Source organism: Hippocampus guttulatus, chromosome 6, assembly GCF_054856545.1.
Source record: "Hippocampus guttulatus isolate MCC_2025c chromosome 6, RoL_Hgut_1.0, whole genome shotgun sequence".
NCBI classification, from domain to species: domain Eukaryota; kingdom Metazoa; phylum Chordata; class Actinopteri; order Syngnathiformes; family Syngnathidae; genus Hippocampus; species Hippocampus guttulatus.
In genome coordinates, this window is record NC_141266.1 from 1,952,619 (window position 1) to 1,970,798 (window position 18,180).

At 46.3% G+C, this 18,180-nt stretch overlaps 1 protein-coding gene and 1 pseudogene across 3 annotated transcripts in view; both read left to right on the forward strand.

The window, feature by feature from the left end:
• ddc (dopa decarboxylase) overlaps positions 1 to 16,417 on the forward strand; it is a 123,414-nt gene extending 106,997 nt beyond the window's left edge. For 2 of the 3 annotated variants that reach the window (XM_086114451.1, XM_086114452.1), the window contains one exon: positions 1,651 to 4,720. In XM_086114451.1, the coding sequence (XP_085970577.1) occupies positions 1,651 to 1,851 (201 nt within the window). In that variant the 3' untranslated portion in view covers positions 1,852 to 4,720. Of the gene's footprint in view, positions 1 to 1,650; positions 4,721 to 8,813 lie in introns of those variants that run through there. The other variant, XM_086114453.1, reaches the window with a different exon arrangement.
• On the forward strand, positions 12,778 to 16,417 carry LOC147203273 (uncharacterized; annotated as a pseudogene).
• Positions 16,418 to 18,180: the final 1,763 nt, after the last annotated feature.

Below are 18,180 nucleotides of genomic sequence, written 5' to 3' on the forward strand. Positions count from 1 at the left end.
GGTGATCAGTTGACAGCTCCGCCCCTCTCTTCACCCGAGTGTCCAAAACATGCGGCCGCAAATCTGATGATACAACCACAAAGTCAATCATCTAACTGTGGCCAAGGTGTCCTGGCGCCAAGTGCACATATGGACGCCCTTATGTTTGAACAAAGTGTTCATTATGGACAATCCGTGACGAGCACAGAAGTCCAATAACAAAACACTATTCGAGGTCTGATCGGTGGGGGGCGTTCCTCCCAATCACGCCCTTCCAGTCATTGCCCACGTGAGCAGTGAAGTCCCCCAGCAGAACAAGGGAGTCTCCAGAAGGAGTACTCTCCAGCACACCCTCCAAGGACTCCAAAAAGGGTGGGTACGCTGAGCTGCTGTTGGGTGCGTACGCACAAACAACAGCCAGGACCCGTCCCCCAACCCGAAGGCGGAGGGAGACAACCCTCTCGTCTACCGGTGTGAACCCCAATGACCAGACACTGAGCCGGGGGGATGTGTATTATTAGTTTCTAATCATCATTAGTTTCCGGGGGCTTTGCCCCCTGAGACCCCATCTGGGGCATTGCCCCTGCAGCCCCCAGACCCCCGCCTGATTCTCAGATTTTTTCATCACTAGCCAATCTCATCCCTGGAAGGGGGACCCACGTTGTCTCTTTGGGCTGACCCATGGGTGTAGGCCCGGCCACCAGGCACTCGCCAATGAGCCCCACCTCCAGGCCTGGCTCCAGAGGGAGGCCCCGGTGACCTGAGTCCAGGCAAGGGAAACTGAAGTCCATTTGTTTTGCTCATCATGAGGGATCTTTTGATCCGTGCTTTGTCTGGCCACTCACCTAGGACCCTCATCTATGATCACGAGCTGTGAGTCGTGACCGAAAGAATGAGATCCTGGATACAAGCAGCTGAAATGAGTTTTCTCCGCAGGGTGTCTGGGCTCTCGCTTAGAGATAAGGTGAGAAGCTCGGTCATCCGGGAGGGGCTCAGAGTCGAGTCGCTTCTCCTCCACATTGAGAGGAGGAATATGAGGTGGCTCGGGCATCTGATTAGGATGCCTCCTGAACGCCTCCCTGGTGAGGTGTTCCGGGCATGTACCACCGGGAGGAGACCCCGGGGACAACCCAGGACATACTGGAAAGACTATGTCACCCAGCTGTCCTGGGAACGCCTCAGGATCCCCTGGGGAGAGCTGGAAGAAGTGGCTGGGGAGAGGGAAGTCTGGGGGTCCCTGCTAAAGCTGCTGCCCCCGCGACCCGACCCCGGATAACCGGTAGAAGATGGATGGATGGATGAAATATACCATTATTTTTTAGATGAGGATTTTGTTTTTTCCTTTATTATTTTTTTGCCAAAATCATCAATCTTAAAACAATATAAGGCTGGAACTACTTCAATTGTGTGTCATGAATATATATGTAAGTCTAAGATAAATATATGTAAGTCTAAGGTGCATCAGTAAATTACAGAAAATAATGAACATCATCACAATTTGCTATTTTTTTGAGAAAGACCTGTGTGTACTGCAGCACCCTGCCAATGAAAAAACACAAGTGATTAAATTGTACGTTGAGCATGTGATCACCTGCAAAGTTAAGTGACTTCAATGTCATGTAAGCCATTGCAAATAGTCACATCGGTTGTTTTGTTTTTCACCACTCAAAGGGCTCCAATGAGCTGAACCAGAATCTGCTGAAGAGGATCACAAAGAGGAGAGAGATCCACTTGGTGCCTTGTCATCTGACTGGACGCTTTGTCCTGCGCTTTGCCATCTGCTCACGCACCACTGAGTCTCATCACATCCGGGAAGCATGGAAACACATCACACAGCTGACCTTTGAACTCCTGCAGGAGTCCATTCAATGACAACTAGGCAAGCGAGCAATGCCCATTTTGATGCCTTCTGCCAGGGGTGTCAAACTCATTTTTGACACGGCCCACTTTGGAGTTATATCTTCCCTTGGAGGACCGTTATGACAATGAAACAAAAAAAATGTTTCATCTTTTCATGCACTCTGTAACCTGAAAACATGGTAAGCTTCACTGTAGTAACTGCTGTCCCTGGAAGGGTTAATTGTCTTATCATATTCAAATGGATGGATTACTTGTTTTGAAATCAGTCAAGTCAAACATAGAAGTTGATAACATGATTTGCTTTGATGGGCCAAATGACGTCGCGGGCCGGATCTGGCCCCTTTGAGTTTGACACCTGTGACTTAGGCTATTAACTTAATGTTGCAGAAAAGAAATGTCATAAAGGAAAACAGTATAAACACGATATTACTAGTTTCAGGTGAAACAACAGTTTTCTCTACTTGAAAAAAAAATGATTTGGCAAGACAGTGGAGCATGTTGGCCTCACACTCGAGAGGTTCTGGGTTCAAATCTCAGCTCAATGCCTACTGTGTGGAGTTTGCATGTACCCCATGTGCAAACTTATTTCACCTTTATCCAGATTTGTTATTTACAATGGTTGCATGTGCTTTCTCTTGGTTCTCCAACTTCCTCCCACATCCCCAAAACATGATGTTTAGCTATTTAGTGCCGATGTAGCTTGTGTGTCCTGTATAAAACGTGGGTGTCGTCTTATCACCACCCCTTAGTGAGTTGTCGTGTCAGCCTTCTTCGCCCATTGAAAAATTGTGTAGTCTCTGATGAATGTCCAGTGTTGCACGTTGTATGTACAGTATCTAGGCTATGCGTGTTGGTTTTGATGTACTTCTCTGTAAATGTACACCATGTACTTAGTGATGGGCGAAACCAGACAGATTTTTATTGAGTTGGGTAGTTGCTTTTTGTTTTTTTGCGGCCGATACCTTGATGCATTTTGCTCATGACATTAGTGATAACAAATTACATTACTCATTATGAAGAATATGTAACAGAGTAAACCCCCAAAGGCACACTTGAACTGTTCTTGAACTTCAGACAAGCCACCATTATATTCAAAAGGGTGAAGTCAGAGCTGTCAATAATGAATACACAAGTAAATAATGAAAAGGAATAGGAATTAATTTAACAAAATGACATTTTACCTTGTGAAATGAATTACACCTTTGGTAACCAGGATCATTCATCAACTCAAATTTCCTGACAGAAAAGCAAAATAAATAAATAAATAAAAATGCTTAAATTATAAATACTGTAATTAATAGTTATAAATTGAACGATGGAAACTCATACCTGTACATCAACAGCACAGAATTGAAACACCCATCACTAATGTAGTCAACTAATTTTGACATTCGTGAATGATCCTTCAGGAACAGAACAAAGTGAACTCTGAGGAACAATAATGACTTTGCTGTAGACGCTATAGAACTAATGTGTTGTGGAACCACAAATTAAGGGACTTATACTGTAGAGGGATGGGTCACCAATACAAGCTAATTGTCCATCAAATTGAAATGTAGTCTTTTTTTTGTTGTCTTAACAAAACCCATTACAGTACATTGATCAAGTGTTACTGGCAGAAAAGCTTATTTTAGAAATGTAAGTGATGAAATGCATATTCAGTCTTTGACGTCAAGCATATGGCGCCGCAAGAGTGGCTGCCTTTCCAGCAGCTCCAATATTTAGTTCTTCTACTTCTTCCTTTCATAACTTTGCTGCTGTGAATTGGGAATTTCTCCATTGCGAGACTAAAAAAGGATTTCTTGTCTTGTATTTGGTTGCATCGTATTGAATCACAATCCATGAAGATTTGAGGAACATGAGTTGAAAATTGCTTTTGAGCTGTCACAAAATAGGATTAAAGGGGGAAACACTTCACAGGGATATTTAAACAATTTATGAGACGTAACATCCTGAGAAGTGAATGAATCCACATGAATGTTCACATGACTATGACTCAGTAATGTAGGTACAAGTATGATTATATTCTCTAAAATCTTCCCACTGCCCAACCCTGTTCAATTCCACTATGATCATTTTGCATTCTTCACATCTCAACATGGACCAACCCCATCTAAGGAAGGCGCTGTTGTTATTATAATTGTCTTTGTGTTCATCTCTTGCATGGCTATACATGTGGTTCTATGAGCTTATGAGATATAATAAAGTATACTGTTATCAGCAAAGATAATTTGTTTTCTTCCCCTAATGATAAATACAAACACTGAATAGAATTGATTGATATGTCTGACACATCTTCAGAATTGAATGAATAAACAAGAATGTGGCGGCACAGTGGTCGATTGGTTAGCACATGAAACCGAGAGTCGCTGCTTGGAATTGAAATGGATTTCCATGGGACAGGAGAAGTGAATCAATCTCTTTTTTCGTCAATGGATGCTACAGCTTCTTGTTGACTTTGAAACTTAGCTTGTAGCCGACGTGTGCACATTTTGAGCATGACGTCTCTGATCCACTGGTTAAAGGACACTTTGATTCTCTCCTCTTTCATCTCAAACTGCTTCAAACAATAAAGCGTGTGACGGAAAAGTGGTTAGGACTGCACGACTGTCCGTGTTTTATGTTATGTGTTGTTTATTATTTTACTTTATGTTAACTGTTTTGTTAAGCGCTTTGTTACAGCTGCCGCTGTTGTGAAAGCGCTATATAAATCAGCATGTATTGTATGTATTGTATTGTATTGTACTGTCCGAAGACAGCTGGGATAGGCTCTAGCATGCCCGAGACCCTCGTGAGGATAAGCGGATTAGAAAATGAATGTTCTTATCGTTGCTATACATCATTAGTATATGCAAATAAAATTAAAAATCCTCGTCTCACCCCTCGGGTGGTGTCCGTCCCTCATTCAGCTCGGGTCCTCTACCAGAGGCCAGGAAGCTTGAGGGTTCTGCGCAATATCCTTTCTGTTCCCAGCACTGCACATTTCTGGACTGAGATGTCCGATGTTGTTCCCGGGATCTGTTGCAACCACTCATCTAGTTTGGGGGTCACTGCCCCGAGTGCTCCGACCACCACAGGCACGACTGTCACCTTTACCTTCCAGGCTCCTCTCTGAGCCCTTGGTATTTCTCGAGTTTCTCGTGTTCCTTCTTTCTGATGTTTCCATCACTTGGGACCGCTACATCCACTCCAACGGCTTTCCTCTGCCCTTTATCGATGATCACGATATCTGGTTGGTTCGCCATTACCATCTTGTCAGTCTGGATCTGGAAGTCCCACAGGATCTTCACTCTGTCATTCTCCACCACCTTCGGAGGTGTTTCCCATTTTGACCTTGGGGTTTCCAGTCCATACTCCGCACAGATGTTTCGGTAGACTATGCCAGCCACCTAGTTATGGCGTTCCATGTAGGCTTTCCCTTCCAGCATCTTACAGCCTGCAGTTATGTGTTGGATTGTCTCAGGTGCCTCTTTGCACAACCTACACCTTGGGTCTTGTCTGGTGTGGTATATCTGGGCCTCGATGGCTCTGGTGCTCAGGGCCTGCTCCTGAGCAGCCAGGATGAGTGCCTCTGTGCTATCCTTCAGGCCAGCCCTCTCTAGCCACTGATAGGACTTCTTGAGATCGGCCACTTCAGTTATGGTCCGGTGGTACATCCCGTGTAGGGGCTTGTCCTCCCATGATGGTCCCTCTTCCAGCGCCTCATCCTCTGTTCCCCATTGTCTGAGACATTCTCTGAGTACGTCATTCGTTGGAGCCTTCTCCTTGATGTATTCATGGAGCTTGGATGTTTCATCCTGGACAGTGGCTCTCACACTCACTAGTCCCCGGCCTCCTTTCTTTCGGCGTGCGTACAGTCTCAGGGTGCTGGATTTGGGATGGAACCCTCCATGCATGGTTAGGAGCTTTCGGGTCTTAACGTCCGTGGTCTGAATCTCTTCCTTTGGACACCTGGACACCTTATTCCTGCATGGTATCTGATCACTGGCAGGGCATAGCTGTTTATTGCCCGGGTCTTATTCTTGCCATTGAGCTGGGTTCTTAGGACTTGCCTCACTCGCTGGAGGTATTTGGCCGTAGCCGCTTTCCTTGTTGCCAGTTCGAGGTTGCCATTGGCTTGTGGTATACCGAGGTACTTGTAGCTGTCCTCAATGTCTGCTATTGTTCCTTCAGGGAGTGAGACCCCTTCAGTGCGGACTACCTTTCCTCTCTTAGTCACCATCCGACTACATTTCTCAAGCCCGAATGACATCCCGATGTCGCTGCTGTAGATCCTGGTTGTGTGGATCAGGGAGTCTATGTCCCTTTCGCTCTTAGCATACAGCTTTATGTCATCCATGTAGAGGAGGTGACTGATCGTAGCTCCATTTCTGAGGCGGTATCCATAGCCTGTCTTGGTGATTACTTGGCTTAGGGGGTTCAGTCCTATGCAGAACAGCAGTGGGGAGAGTGCATCACCTTGGTATATGCCACATTTGATGGACACTTGGGTAAGTGGCTTGCCATTGTCTTCAAGTGTGGTTTTCCACATCCTCATCGAGTTCGCAACGAAGGCTCTTAGGGTCCTGTTCACCTTATACAACTCCAAGCATTCAGTGATCCATGTATGTGGCATCGAGTCATAGGCTTTCTTGTAATCAATCCAGGCTGTGCACAGGTTGGTATGTCGGGACCTGCAGTCTTGTGCGACTGTTCTGTCAAGCTGATGTTTGGCTCCTCTAGTATCTCTACCAATGCCCTTCTGTGCTTCGCTCATGTATTGATCCATGTGTCCACTTATCTTAGCCGCAATGATGCCTGACATGAGCTTCCATGTTGTGGAGAGAGTTATTGGCCGATAGTTGGATGGGACTGCACCCTTTGAGGGATCCTTCATGATCAGGATCGTTCGCCCTTCGGTTAGCCATCCTGGGTGAGTCCCATCCCTCAGCAGCTGGTTCATTTGTGCTGCTAGGCGCTCATGGAGTGCTGTGAGTTTCTTTAGCCAGTAGGTGTGGACCATGTCCGGGCCTGGTGCTGTCCAGTTCTTCATATTTGAGACTCTTTCCTGTATGTCTGCCACTGTTATGGTAACTGGGTTCTGTTCAGGGAGGTTGCTGTGCTCCTTTCTCAGGGTCACCAGTCATTGTGCACTGCTGTTATGTGCAACCTCCTTCTCCCATATGCCTTTCCAGTACCTTTCAGTTTCCAGTCTTGGTGGGTCAGCTCTGTTGTTAGGACCCTGCCACTGAGCGTACACTTTCGCAGGTTGTGTTGCGAACATCCTGTTTATTCGTCTGTCCTCATTCTCTTTCGTGTACCGCTTTAGGCGGCTGGACAAGGCTTGGAGCCTTTGTTTGGCAGTTTCGAGTGCTTCAGGTATGGTCATCTGGATGTACCTCTCGGGTGTCGGCCTTTTCATCACACCTCTCTGGGCCTCCGTCAATTGACTCACATCTTTCCGAGCCGCCTTGATCTTAGCCTCCAACCGTCTTTTCCATGGTGGATAACGTATCTCATGGCTTCCATGGTTGCTCTTATAGCCAAGCATCTCTAGGATCACTGATGCTGAAGCGTATATCAGCTCATTGGTTTCCGTGATCGTCACGGTTGGATCGCCCTCAGTGCTGCATTCACACTTTCCATGAGGCTTTCAGGTGGTACTTCACATAGCCGTTGTAATCGGTTTCTAGGTTGCCCAGCTTTCATTCTCGCCATGATCTTAGCTTTCAGGTCAGTTGCTGCCTCGCTCAGCATTTCATTCATTGGGGCTGGCCTCCCAATCTCATCATCTGCATTCATTGGGGCTTGCCTCCCAATCTCTGGTATGACCTCCTCCTCTGATCTGGCAGCCTGGGGCCCTTCACCATGGAACCTGCGTTGTACCTCATCAATCTCAAGTTATGACAGCAGTTGCCGTTTGTGGATGTTGGAACACTGAGCTACTAGTTGTTTCGTGGTCAACCGTGACTGTGGGTTTCGAAGTAACCATTTAGTCCACATTCTCTGCATGTAACCCCTCTGACTAGGGTTGCTTGAGTAGTAGCATTCCAACAGAGCCATGTTATCGCATCTCACCCATCTCCGCTTTGCTCCAGTAGCCCATTTTTCATCAAGGTGCTCTGGTTCCCCAGCACCTGACGCAGACCTTGTTTGGCCGGGCGACGTCTGAGCCGGCATGTCATTTGTTTTATTGTCTCTCATCATTGTATGAGGTAGGCATTAGCGTGAAGGATCTTGCCCAAGGACCCACACTGGATGGTGTTATGTGCTCATTTTTGCCCCAAGCGGGATTCAAACCACCGTCTCCCGTACGCCAAACCGATGCCTTACCAACTGAGCTATCCAGCCGCTAGTATATATATATATATATATATATGCATGTACATGTTACACATTGATAGAGAAATCTATGAACAAAATTGTATCATGTTTAAAGTTTTGGTTAATTTGGGCATGTCTGGACATACTCAGCGCAGAGGCGTCGGCCGTTTGGGCGGAGGGCCTTTTCTTGAGTAATCACGGGGGGCGAACAGATGGAAGAAGACTAGATTCAATCACAGAGTGGGAATGAACAAATTGGGAACAAAGAGTTGTTTAATACCAATAGACAGTTTGGGAACAGCTGTCACGCCCAGGTGATCATTTGTCATCAGCAAAGTCTGTGACTTGAGTATTCAGGTAGATCAGATCATTACCGAGAGGCCGGGGAGCGCGGTATGCAAATCTCGGGGGCAGTGTTTTTCTTGCATTTTGCAATAAAAGTTCGAACCGGCGGAGAGGGAGCGCAGTGTGTATCATCGGAGCAACTAACCGTCGTTCGCTCTCAGAGATCCGTTCCCGCCGATATTGAAGACAATTTTCCTGTGTGCCGAGTCATTTCTTTAATTTTGTCCGAGAAAATCTCTGACAGAAACTTGGCGTTGTCGGCAGGATGATGTACTTGTTCGAACGGATTTGAGCTTTTTGTTGGACTCTCCGATTTCCTCCGCTAGACGATCCGTGGCTGATCGTGCGTTTTGCGCCTCCGAAGCCAACCAGACCTTGTGAAGACTTTTCCAGGAGGAGCCAGCCCCGCACCGGACACCGTGAGGAGCGAGCAAGCGCCATCATCCAACGGACCTGGGTTCAGCTCGGCATCGGGACAATTGTCGGAAAAAATTAAGGTCAGTCGGCGTGGTGGAGAAACCGTTGCGTAGTCGGTTATCTCCACTGAATGATGGAATTAGACGAGTTAATGCCGAAAAGGAGTAGGCTAGCTCGAGTACCGTTTTGTAGTTAGCGGTACGGGGGAAGTTCGATTCCCGTGGACACAGAGCCCAAGCGCGTCTGTGAGAGCATCAGCTCATTTAGATATAGTTTCTCGGTGAGCGTAAACGGTAAGGAAGCGTTGTCTTCCTGCGGAGGTTGACCACCTCGGCGTGTGTTTGCATCTAACGTTGTATGCGTATATTGCGCGTATCGGTTTTGTGTTAGTGCATGAGTGTGATTGGTGATCACGCTATTGTGGTAACGTATCCCATATAGACGTTGGGGCGGGTACGTACCAGTTCAGTCCGAAGTAAAAGTCGGTGTTTACTCCGGCGCGGGCGCCTACCGGTTCCTTTCGGGTAACGACCCAGAACTAGATCGCGGTTTTATTTTTATTTATTTACAGGTATTTTACATGAAAATAAATAAATAAACGCTTCCAGCTGTTGCTAAGCAACATGGCAACATGGAAGTTCTCTGGCTGCTGGCGATTGGGTAGAACGCAACAGACGACGTCACGTCACGATGAAGAAGCGTTAATCGAAAACACACGATTGGCTGAAATTGACTACAGAGGGTCAACACGATTCGTGAAAAAGTGGAAAAATAAATACGGATTCTCAGGAGACGTTAATGATTGCGATGAATTGGAGACAGTATTAGGCAAATTGTCGCTGAGAGACAAAGAAAAGCGAAAAAATAATGAACACGGAAAACAATGGTATAAGTGTAAAATCCTTGTTGAAAGGGCCAAACGAATACGAGCTAAAAAGACGAACGACAAACGTCGAACGCCGGATGAGGATGTAATTGCAGCTACTGCTGCTACGCAACCAACAAACTCTCCAGCGGCCGCAGTTACGGGAGAGCTGTACCCAGCTCTGCCTCCACATTCGCAAACTACGAGAGAAAATAATTCAGTGCCCCCTCCGTCCTGGGGAACGAGTCAAACTCCCGTAACACACCCCAATCAAACTACCAGACAGGATTGGAGTAAAGATAAACCGTTACAAGCTTACCCCATGGTTGAGATGCCGGGGGCCGGGGGGGAGGGATCGATACACCTCTACCGGCCATGGACGCCGGCCGAATTTCGAGACATCGCCGTCTCACTCCCAAAACCGAAGGACGATCCAGACGAGTTCGTGAGAGAATTGTCGGATTTAGTCCACAGTCACAGGCTTAACGTGGGGGAATTGTTGAAATTGCTCTCATTAACTACCGGTTCGAAGTTTGGCGCAGTCGTGGGCTCCTTTAGTGGTAAAAAAGCTGCGGGAGGTTATCTGTGCTATGATGAACTCACGCAGCTAGGGGGGCCCCTTGACCAAATTATGGAACGTTGCGCCAAGGCACACGAGCGGACGCAAAATCCCAAAGAAATTGCCGCATGCATTCAAAAGGCAGACGAATCGACAGACGATTTCTTCCACCGTCTGAGAACAGTGTTCAAAATACATGGTGGTATCCCCGAGACACAGTCAGACTTGTTCAATTCGCATTTAAAACAGCATTTGCTGAAGCAAGCACATCCTGAGGTTACCCAATATGTCAAAAGACATACCGTATTTTCACGACTATAAGGCGCCATTAAAAGTCTTAAATTTTCTCCAAAATGGACAGGACGCCTTATAATGCGGAGCGTCTAGTGTATGCGCTGAGTTCCAAAACCTGACTGACAGCCGACACGCTGTTTATATAGAGAAAAGGCGGAAGTGAGTGTGGACAGCCATGCGGCAAAGAAGTCGGCCATTCAGTGAAGGGTGGGTGTGTATATATACATATATGGAGAGAGAGAAAAGGCGGACGTGAGTGAGGACAGGCATGCGGCGAAGAAGTCCGCCAATGAGTGAAGGGTGGGCGCGTAAGTGGACGCTAAAGGGACGCCCCAAGCAGGTACCAACACCTGTATAAAGTGTGGCTATGTGCATTATTGCAAAACAACTTCGGTTTTGGTTTCTAAGAACCCAGGAAAATAAATTCTACAAAGAGACACGCCTACGAAGCTCAGTTCAAACTTCAAGCCATCGGTTATGCTTTTGGCATGCGTGCCCATCTCACAGCAGCGGTGAAAAACCAAGTCAGCAAATGAACTCTGAGCTTGCCGTCATTCCCGGAGGCTTGACTAAAGAACTCCAACCGCTGGACATCGGCATCAAAGTAAAGTTGCGAGCAGCATGGGAACAATGGATGATCGATGGCAAACACAACTTTACAAAGAGTGAGAGGCAGCGCCGGGCGAGTTACGCCACAATTTGCGAATGGATTGTGGCTGCTTGGACGAACGTGTTTGCTAGCACTGTTGTTCGAGCTTTTGGCAAAGCCGGCATCATTTCTGTGGAGCCACATGGCAATGAGAGTGACTCTGACAACGAGAGGGAACCCGGCGTTTTTGATGGATTACCGGTACTTGCACAATTGTTCAATTCTGATACAGAAGATGAGGACTTTGATGGATTTCTGGGTGATGATTGATCGAAAAATGTGAGTACATTGTACGATGGCTAAATAAAATACAATGGAACTCAGTTTTGCTTCCGTTGCCTTTTTAAAAATGTGTTTTTAGCGTGTATCCGTATGTCTTGGCATGCTACCATATGCTTCAAGCTAACGTGTTTTTAGCGTGCGCGCATGCATGCCGTATGTTTAAGCTGGCGTATGTTTTACCACTCTAAAACTGCGGCCAATAATACAGTGCGTTTTGTCTATGTGTCAAATACAGAAATAGCACCCGTTAATGAGACTGCGCCCAACAATAGCAATGCCCTTTACTTTGGAGTCAGCCAGTCCTCCATTAAGCGCCTTCAGCTGGTCCAGAATGCCGCCGCTCGCCTCTTGACTGGTACTCGTAAGAGGGAGCACATAACTCCTACTCTGGCATCCCTTCACTGGCTCCCCATTCATTTTAGAGTTATTTTCAAGATCCTCTTATTTGTTTTCAAATCTCTGAATACTCTCGCGCCACCTTACCTCTCTGAGCTCATCCGCCCCTACACACCTGCCCGGCGCCTCAGGTCTGTGGACCAGACTTTATTAGAAGTACCAAGAACTAAACTGAGGCTCAGAGGGGATCGAGCCTTTTCTGTTGCTGGTCCCTCTCTCTGGAATGACCTCCCACTAAACATTCGGCAAGCCTCCTCGCTGCCCATCTTCAAAACCCTCCTCAAAACTCACTTGTATTCTTTGGCATTCGACTCAGCATGACTTAGATTTGTTCTTGGTTTTACTGTTTGGTGCTTTCTACCGCCTTTATTACCGATTTGTCTTACTGTTTATTGTGCATGTTAAATTGCTCCATGTACAGCACTTTGTATGCAGCGATGGCTGTTTGAAAGTGCTCTATAAATACTGTTGACTTGACTTGACTTGACTTGACTTGACTTGACAATACGGTGCGCCGAATGGTCGTGAAAATACGGTAATTTGAAATGGCCAACATGTCCGATCGATGAAGTTTTGAATTACGCACGGAATTTCGAGCGACTTGAGAACAAGAAAAAGAAGAATGAGAGTCACGTGACCAACATTTATTACACCGCAAAAAACCCACGCACACACAGGAAAACCTGTGTGCGCGTCCTCTGTCCTTTGTCATTACCTCCTTATAAAGGTAATGAACAAATAAGGTCGTTTTCTCCCTTCACATTAACCCCAAGGGACCAAAAACGTTTTGCTGAAGGCAGATGTTTCCTTTGTGGGCAAAAGGGTCACATGGTGAAAGAATGCAGACAACAGCGGAAGGACAGGCGCGTGCGGGAGAGTGATAGTAGTACGGGGACCTCCTCATCAGATGAGGAGGATATACGACCAACACGGAATAAAACAGAGGAGGTAGCTATGACAGCAGTAAAGGCCTCTGCGCCGTTGTTCGAATCGCCTACCTCAAGTGAGGACGAAGGCGACATTTCAGCCGGTAGCAATCATGTTTTCGACACAGAAAACTACCTGCTGAGATGTGAAACCTCGTCCATAACTAAACCGGAAATGACGTTGTTGGTCAAAGGAATCCCGACCGTCTTCCTTGTTGACACGGGCGCCGATATCACTGTTCTCGGTCATTGGGATCGCGATACTGTGAAGCCAAGCGATGGCAAAATTCGCATGAAAGGAGCACATGGCTCCGTGCAGCCCCTGACGTTATCGCAAACAGTAACCATTACTTCCCCCACAGACCCAAATCGGAAGGCACTTGTTGAAGCCACACTAAATTCTCGCTGTCCACATAATTTATTGGGACGAGATGCTCAAACGCAACTCGAGATTTACACCATCGTAAATCACAAGGGCCAGGTTGAAGCCCGCATGGGGAATAGTCAAGATGATGCTCGCTATTTTTGGACACTCGATTTACCGAACGATGACGTAACTCGGAGTTCCGAATGTCTAGTTCGATTGGCAGGTACCAAATTAAAGCCAGGAGGTAACGTGCAAACGGCAAAGAACCTGCACGTGACTATAAGACGTAAGCAGACACCAGGACCAGACCCTGACTACGCTAAAGTGTAGGGTATTGTTGTTGAGCACGTGTATTGGAAAGATCAGTGGTGTTTCGCCACAGCGCAGGTAGGAAGGGCGGTCAAGCCCCTCCTCTCACAAGGGCAACACATTTACATACCGCTCGGCAAACCAGAGCAATGTGAGTGGAAAAACATGAATAACCTTGCCAGCTCCGTTCCAAACCACCTGTGGAGCCCCTCCCCCGCCAATCCGGGGTGCGAGGAAACACAGGATGGCTGGGTGCGTCAATACATCAACTGGAAAGTGATGACTACTCTGGCCGTTCATTTCAGCTGACAAATTTCAGTAACGTGACGTACTCGCAATAGAGGCACAGAACACAACACATGATGATCTGAAATCAAGAGAAATTTTAGCACCTCACACAGAACGAAAATATTGGACAAATAAGAGAGCACAACCGGATGACGCAGGGATAGAGAAATTGGAAGACGGAAAACGTTGGCTTCTAATTAATCTCTCTCTTCGGTGCGCCGCGAGGTTGACACATGGCTTGTCACATGTGTCAACAGCGGGGATGATAGCGGTGATAACACAGGTGCACCAATATTATCATACACATGGGTTTATGCATTTTTCAAAAAAAATTGTAGACATTGTGTAATCTGTTTGAACAAAACACAAGGGAAACGATACTGTCTTGTCATTGTTTATGTGTTTTCAAAATGGGTTGAACTGTCTTCGTAGTGTCTCCGCAGATTGTATTCTTTGAATACCGCCACCGACAGATGAGACAGACAATCTTTTCTTTGCATTGAAAAAAAAAATCGTTTCTCCATTTTGGGTTAAATTCCCTCTATTCTGAATAATTTTTTTCTCTTACCTCACCTTTTCGCCATGATTACATTCTCTTTGAGAGGGACGGGTTTAGGATTTTTTTTTCTGGGGTTGCCAGATAACGGCACAGACCGCAGAAGGATGGAACAAATGTCACGTTATATGTGTTTATGAAATTGTTACGAGCTAATAGTTAATCATGAAAATAGTTCATAACTAAGGAATATTTTATTGCAAAAGCCGAATTTTATGATAAAATACAAATATACATAGATGAAAAATAAATCAAAAGACTCTCTGGTATTGTTCAGGGGGGCCGGACCAAATGTGGAGGCGGGCCGGATCCGGCCCGCGGGCCGTAGTTTGGTGACCGCTGCACTAACGGAACTGTCGAAGCCAGGCTCATTGAGACAATGAGAGAGACTAAAAGACTATTTGATCAGAAAGAGATGCATAGGCACAATGACTTGCCAGGGTGTTCTGCTCCACAGACTCGCCAGGTCCGGAGTGGTGATCAAAATTTCCTCAAGGTGCTGAAAAGACTTCTCTGGGACAGTGAACGCTGGAATGGCCCCTCCCAAGTGATTGCAGCAACAAAAACTGCGGCCAAGATCGAAGGATGCGACGGCTGGATCCACCAGTCACAGTGCAAGCTCCTTCGGTTTGAGGTTGAGGGGCCTAGCGACACCAGTACCAGGAAGGAGAATCAGCACCTAAGTCCAAGTGTGCTGACCTTGCGTGCCGCTGAAAGACCACAGTGGGAGAGACGGTTTTCCGTGGTAAACGCACCCCTCTCAAGAAAGACCACAGGAAGGGGAGTCAAGCGTTGCCGATACATCAGCAGCATCATCAGCATCGGCATCATGCTTATGGGCCTAAGAGCAGTCACGGTGGACACACAGGCCCACGGAAGGAGTGACTTGCCTCATGGAATTCAACGTCGGGAGGCAGGAGACTATTGTTGATATATTTTTCTTTTCCTGTTTTCGTGTCGCTTGCGCGATCCCGCTGGTCAGAAGTCGTGCTGCCAAATTCATGGATGCTATCAAAGTGATGTGGCGGCTCAGCTGACTGTGGCCATGTCGGAGTACCAAAAGGTGCACACAGAGTCTGACGAAGATTATTTTAACACTGATTTTGATGATTGATTTACTGTAACCTTATGAAAGCCCGTATGACGACTTCACAGAAAAGCATTGCGGATGTGAGTGTTTGATGTTCTTGGGTTGGCTTACTTTGTATATAGTCGTTAGTTAGTAGTTAGTTTTGTTAGGGTTTGACTTTCGTTTAATGTGTGTTTAGATTAGATTTTGATTTCCATTTAATGTTTGTCCAGATTAGATTTTGATTTTCATTTAATGTATAGCCATTGCCCGGGAAGGGTTTTCTGTCCTGATTTTGTCACCCCCCCCACGGACAGTTTTTCTTCCCACTCGTGCAATTGCATATCAATGTCACCTGGGCGTTAGACGAAACTTTAATTATGATAAAGAAGTGGGAATGATAGAGAAATCTATGAACAAAATTGAATCATGTTTAAAGTTTTGGTTAATTTGGGCATGTCTGGACATACTCAGTGCAGAGGCGTCGGCCGTTTGGGCGGAGGGCCTTTTCTTGAGTAATCACGGGGGGCGAACAGATGGAAGAAGACTAGATTCAATCACAGAGTGGGAATGAACAAATTGGGAACAAAGAGTTGTTGAATACCAATAGACAGTTTGGGAACAGTTGTCACGCCCAGGTGATCATTTGTCATCAGCAAAGTCTGTGACTTGTGTATTCGGGTAGATCAGATCATTACCGAGAGGCCGGGGGGCGCGGTATGCAAATCTCGGGGGCAGTGTTTTTCTTGTATTTTGCAATAAAAGTTTGAACCGGCGTAGAGGGAGCGGAGTGTGTATCATCGGAGCAACTAACCGTCGTTCGCTCTCAGAGATCCGCTCCCGCCGATATTGAAGACAATTTTCCTGTGTGCCGAGTCATTTCTTTAACTTTGTCCGAGAAAATGTGTGACACACATACAGTACATTTGACAATAAAGTTTTATCCAATCCAATCCAAAGAGTGTGTTCTCTCAAAACTACACACTTCCCAACAGTTTTGTTCCATTGTGTCCGATTTGTGTTTTTCCTCATCTCCGCAATAAATAAAAACGGCATAACACCACCAAAGAAAACATTTGCTGTTATTCTTAGTGTCTCTCATTGGCTTGGTTATGTGTTTTACTACACTGTGAAAATAATGCACAGTTGGAGGTCTATTCATGTACTCAAAGGTGCAACTTTTTGTTCATGTTTTATAATATACACTACAGGGTTCACCATTGAACCCCAATGTACAAATAAGCACTGTTTAGAAAAGGTACACAAATGGTACAAACTGGCACTTGATGCAGTTTGCTCTGAGTCATTGCTGAAGTGTGTCTACTGTAAATTATCCAGGTTATTAAAAATCCACCTGAGTCTGTCCATTCTTTGAAAAGATTGCTTTAATCACGAAGAGAAAAATAAACTTATAGTAAGACACCAGTGAACCGTGTGTCTGCTACTCAAAACAAATGGAAGGCACTTTTCCATGAGCTCACCAAGACGACCTTGCTTTGCCCCGAGTGGTCGCTTTTCCATTATGCTACGTTCAGACCAAACGTGGGTCTCGCATGTGTTTGCTCGCAGGGGTGCAACTACACCGTGGTTGCTTTGAACGGACATGAGAAGGGGCTGTTCCTCCTCTGACAGAAAAAAAACCCCTAATGTTTTAATATCCAAAGTCAATGAGTGGTGTTTCTGTTGGCTGCTAAATGCAATCTTGGTTGATAGTTCAACAGCTGTAAATAATTCAGTCGACTCACAAGATACTCCAACTTTCAAGTCTGCTCCTTTTTTGTCTCGGTTCTGGCCGGGAAAGGTAGCTGGCTTCTTTGCATACCTCCCTGTTCCCCAGACCCTAATGACACTGTCCCACATTGTTTTTATTTCACCAAGCAGTTTGTGTTTTAAAGTTAATTTGGCTGTGTATCTGCTTGTTCTGAGCATGCATGTGACATAGTACGTTCTCCACGCCGGTTGACTGTCGCCGCCACCAAAGGTTCACTTAAGCCAGGCATGTCCAGCTCCAGGCCTGGAGGGCTGCCGTCCTGCCTGTTTTCCATTTCTCCCGTCTGCAACACACCTGATTCAAATGATCAGCTCATCAGCCAGCTCTGAAGCAGCATTAGAACAATCCAGATTATTTATATCAGGTGCGTTGCTCCTGGGAGAGCTGGAAAACAGGCAGGACAGCGGCCCTTGAGGACCGACTTTGGACACCCCTGACTTAAGCCTACCCCAAGAAAATCGGCAAAGTTATAGTTTTTGTTTCAAATGCTTTAAATGTGCTGCCTAGCATGCAACCATGCCGATAATGCAAACTCCATTGCCTATCTATGGAAAAGTACCGCCAGAAACACTCAGCCCGCATTCGGTCTGACTGTATCATTTCAGTTTTTCTGAGCCGATTACAATGGAACCACTTTTCAGAACCATCTCAGAGGTAGTTCTAAAGGTCGGCTGTCTGGGTCAGAGTGGGGCTGTGTCGTGTCTGATTGGCCAACAGCAATGCGGCAAGGAACTCTTCCACACACGCCCATTTCCTGGTTTTGACGAGCAAGACAGAGCCATGCGTCTGTCGCCAAAGTCATAAAACTACAGTACATTCAATAAACAATCGTTTACAACGCTGAACCATGCATCCATCCATCCATTTTCTACCGCTTATACGAGGTCAAATCGCGGGGGCCACAGTTTTTGCAGTGAAGCTCAGACTTCCTTCTCCCCAGCCACT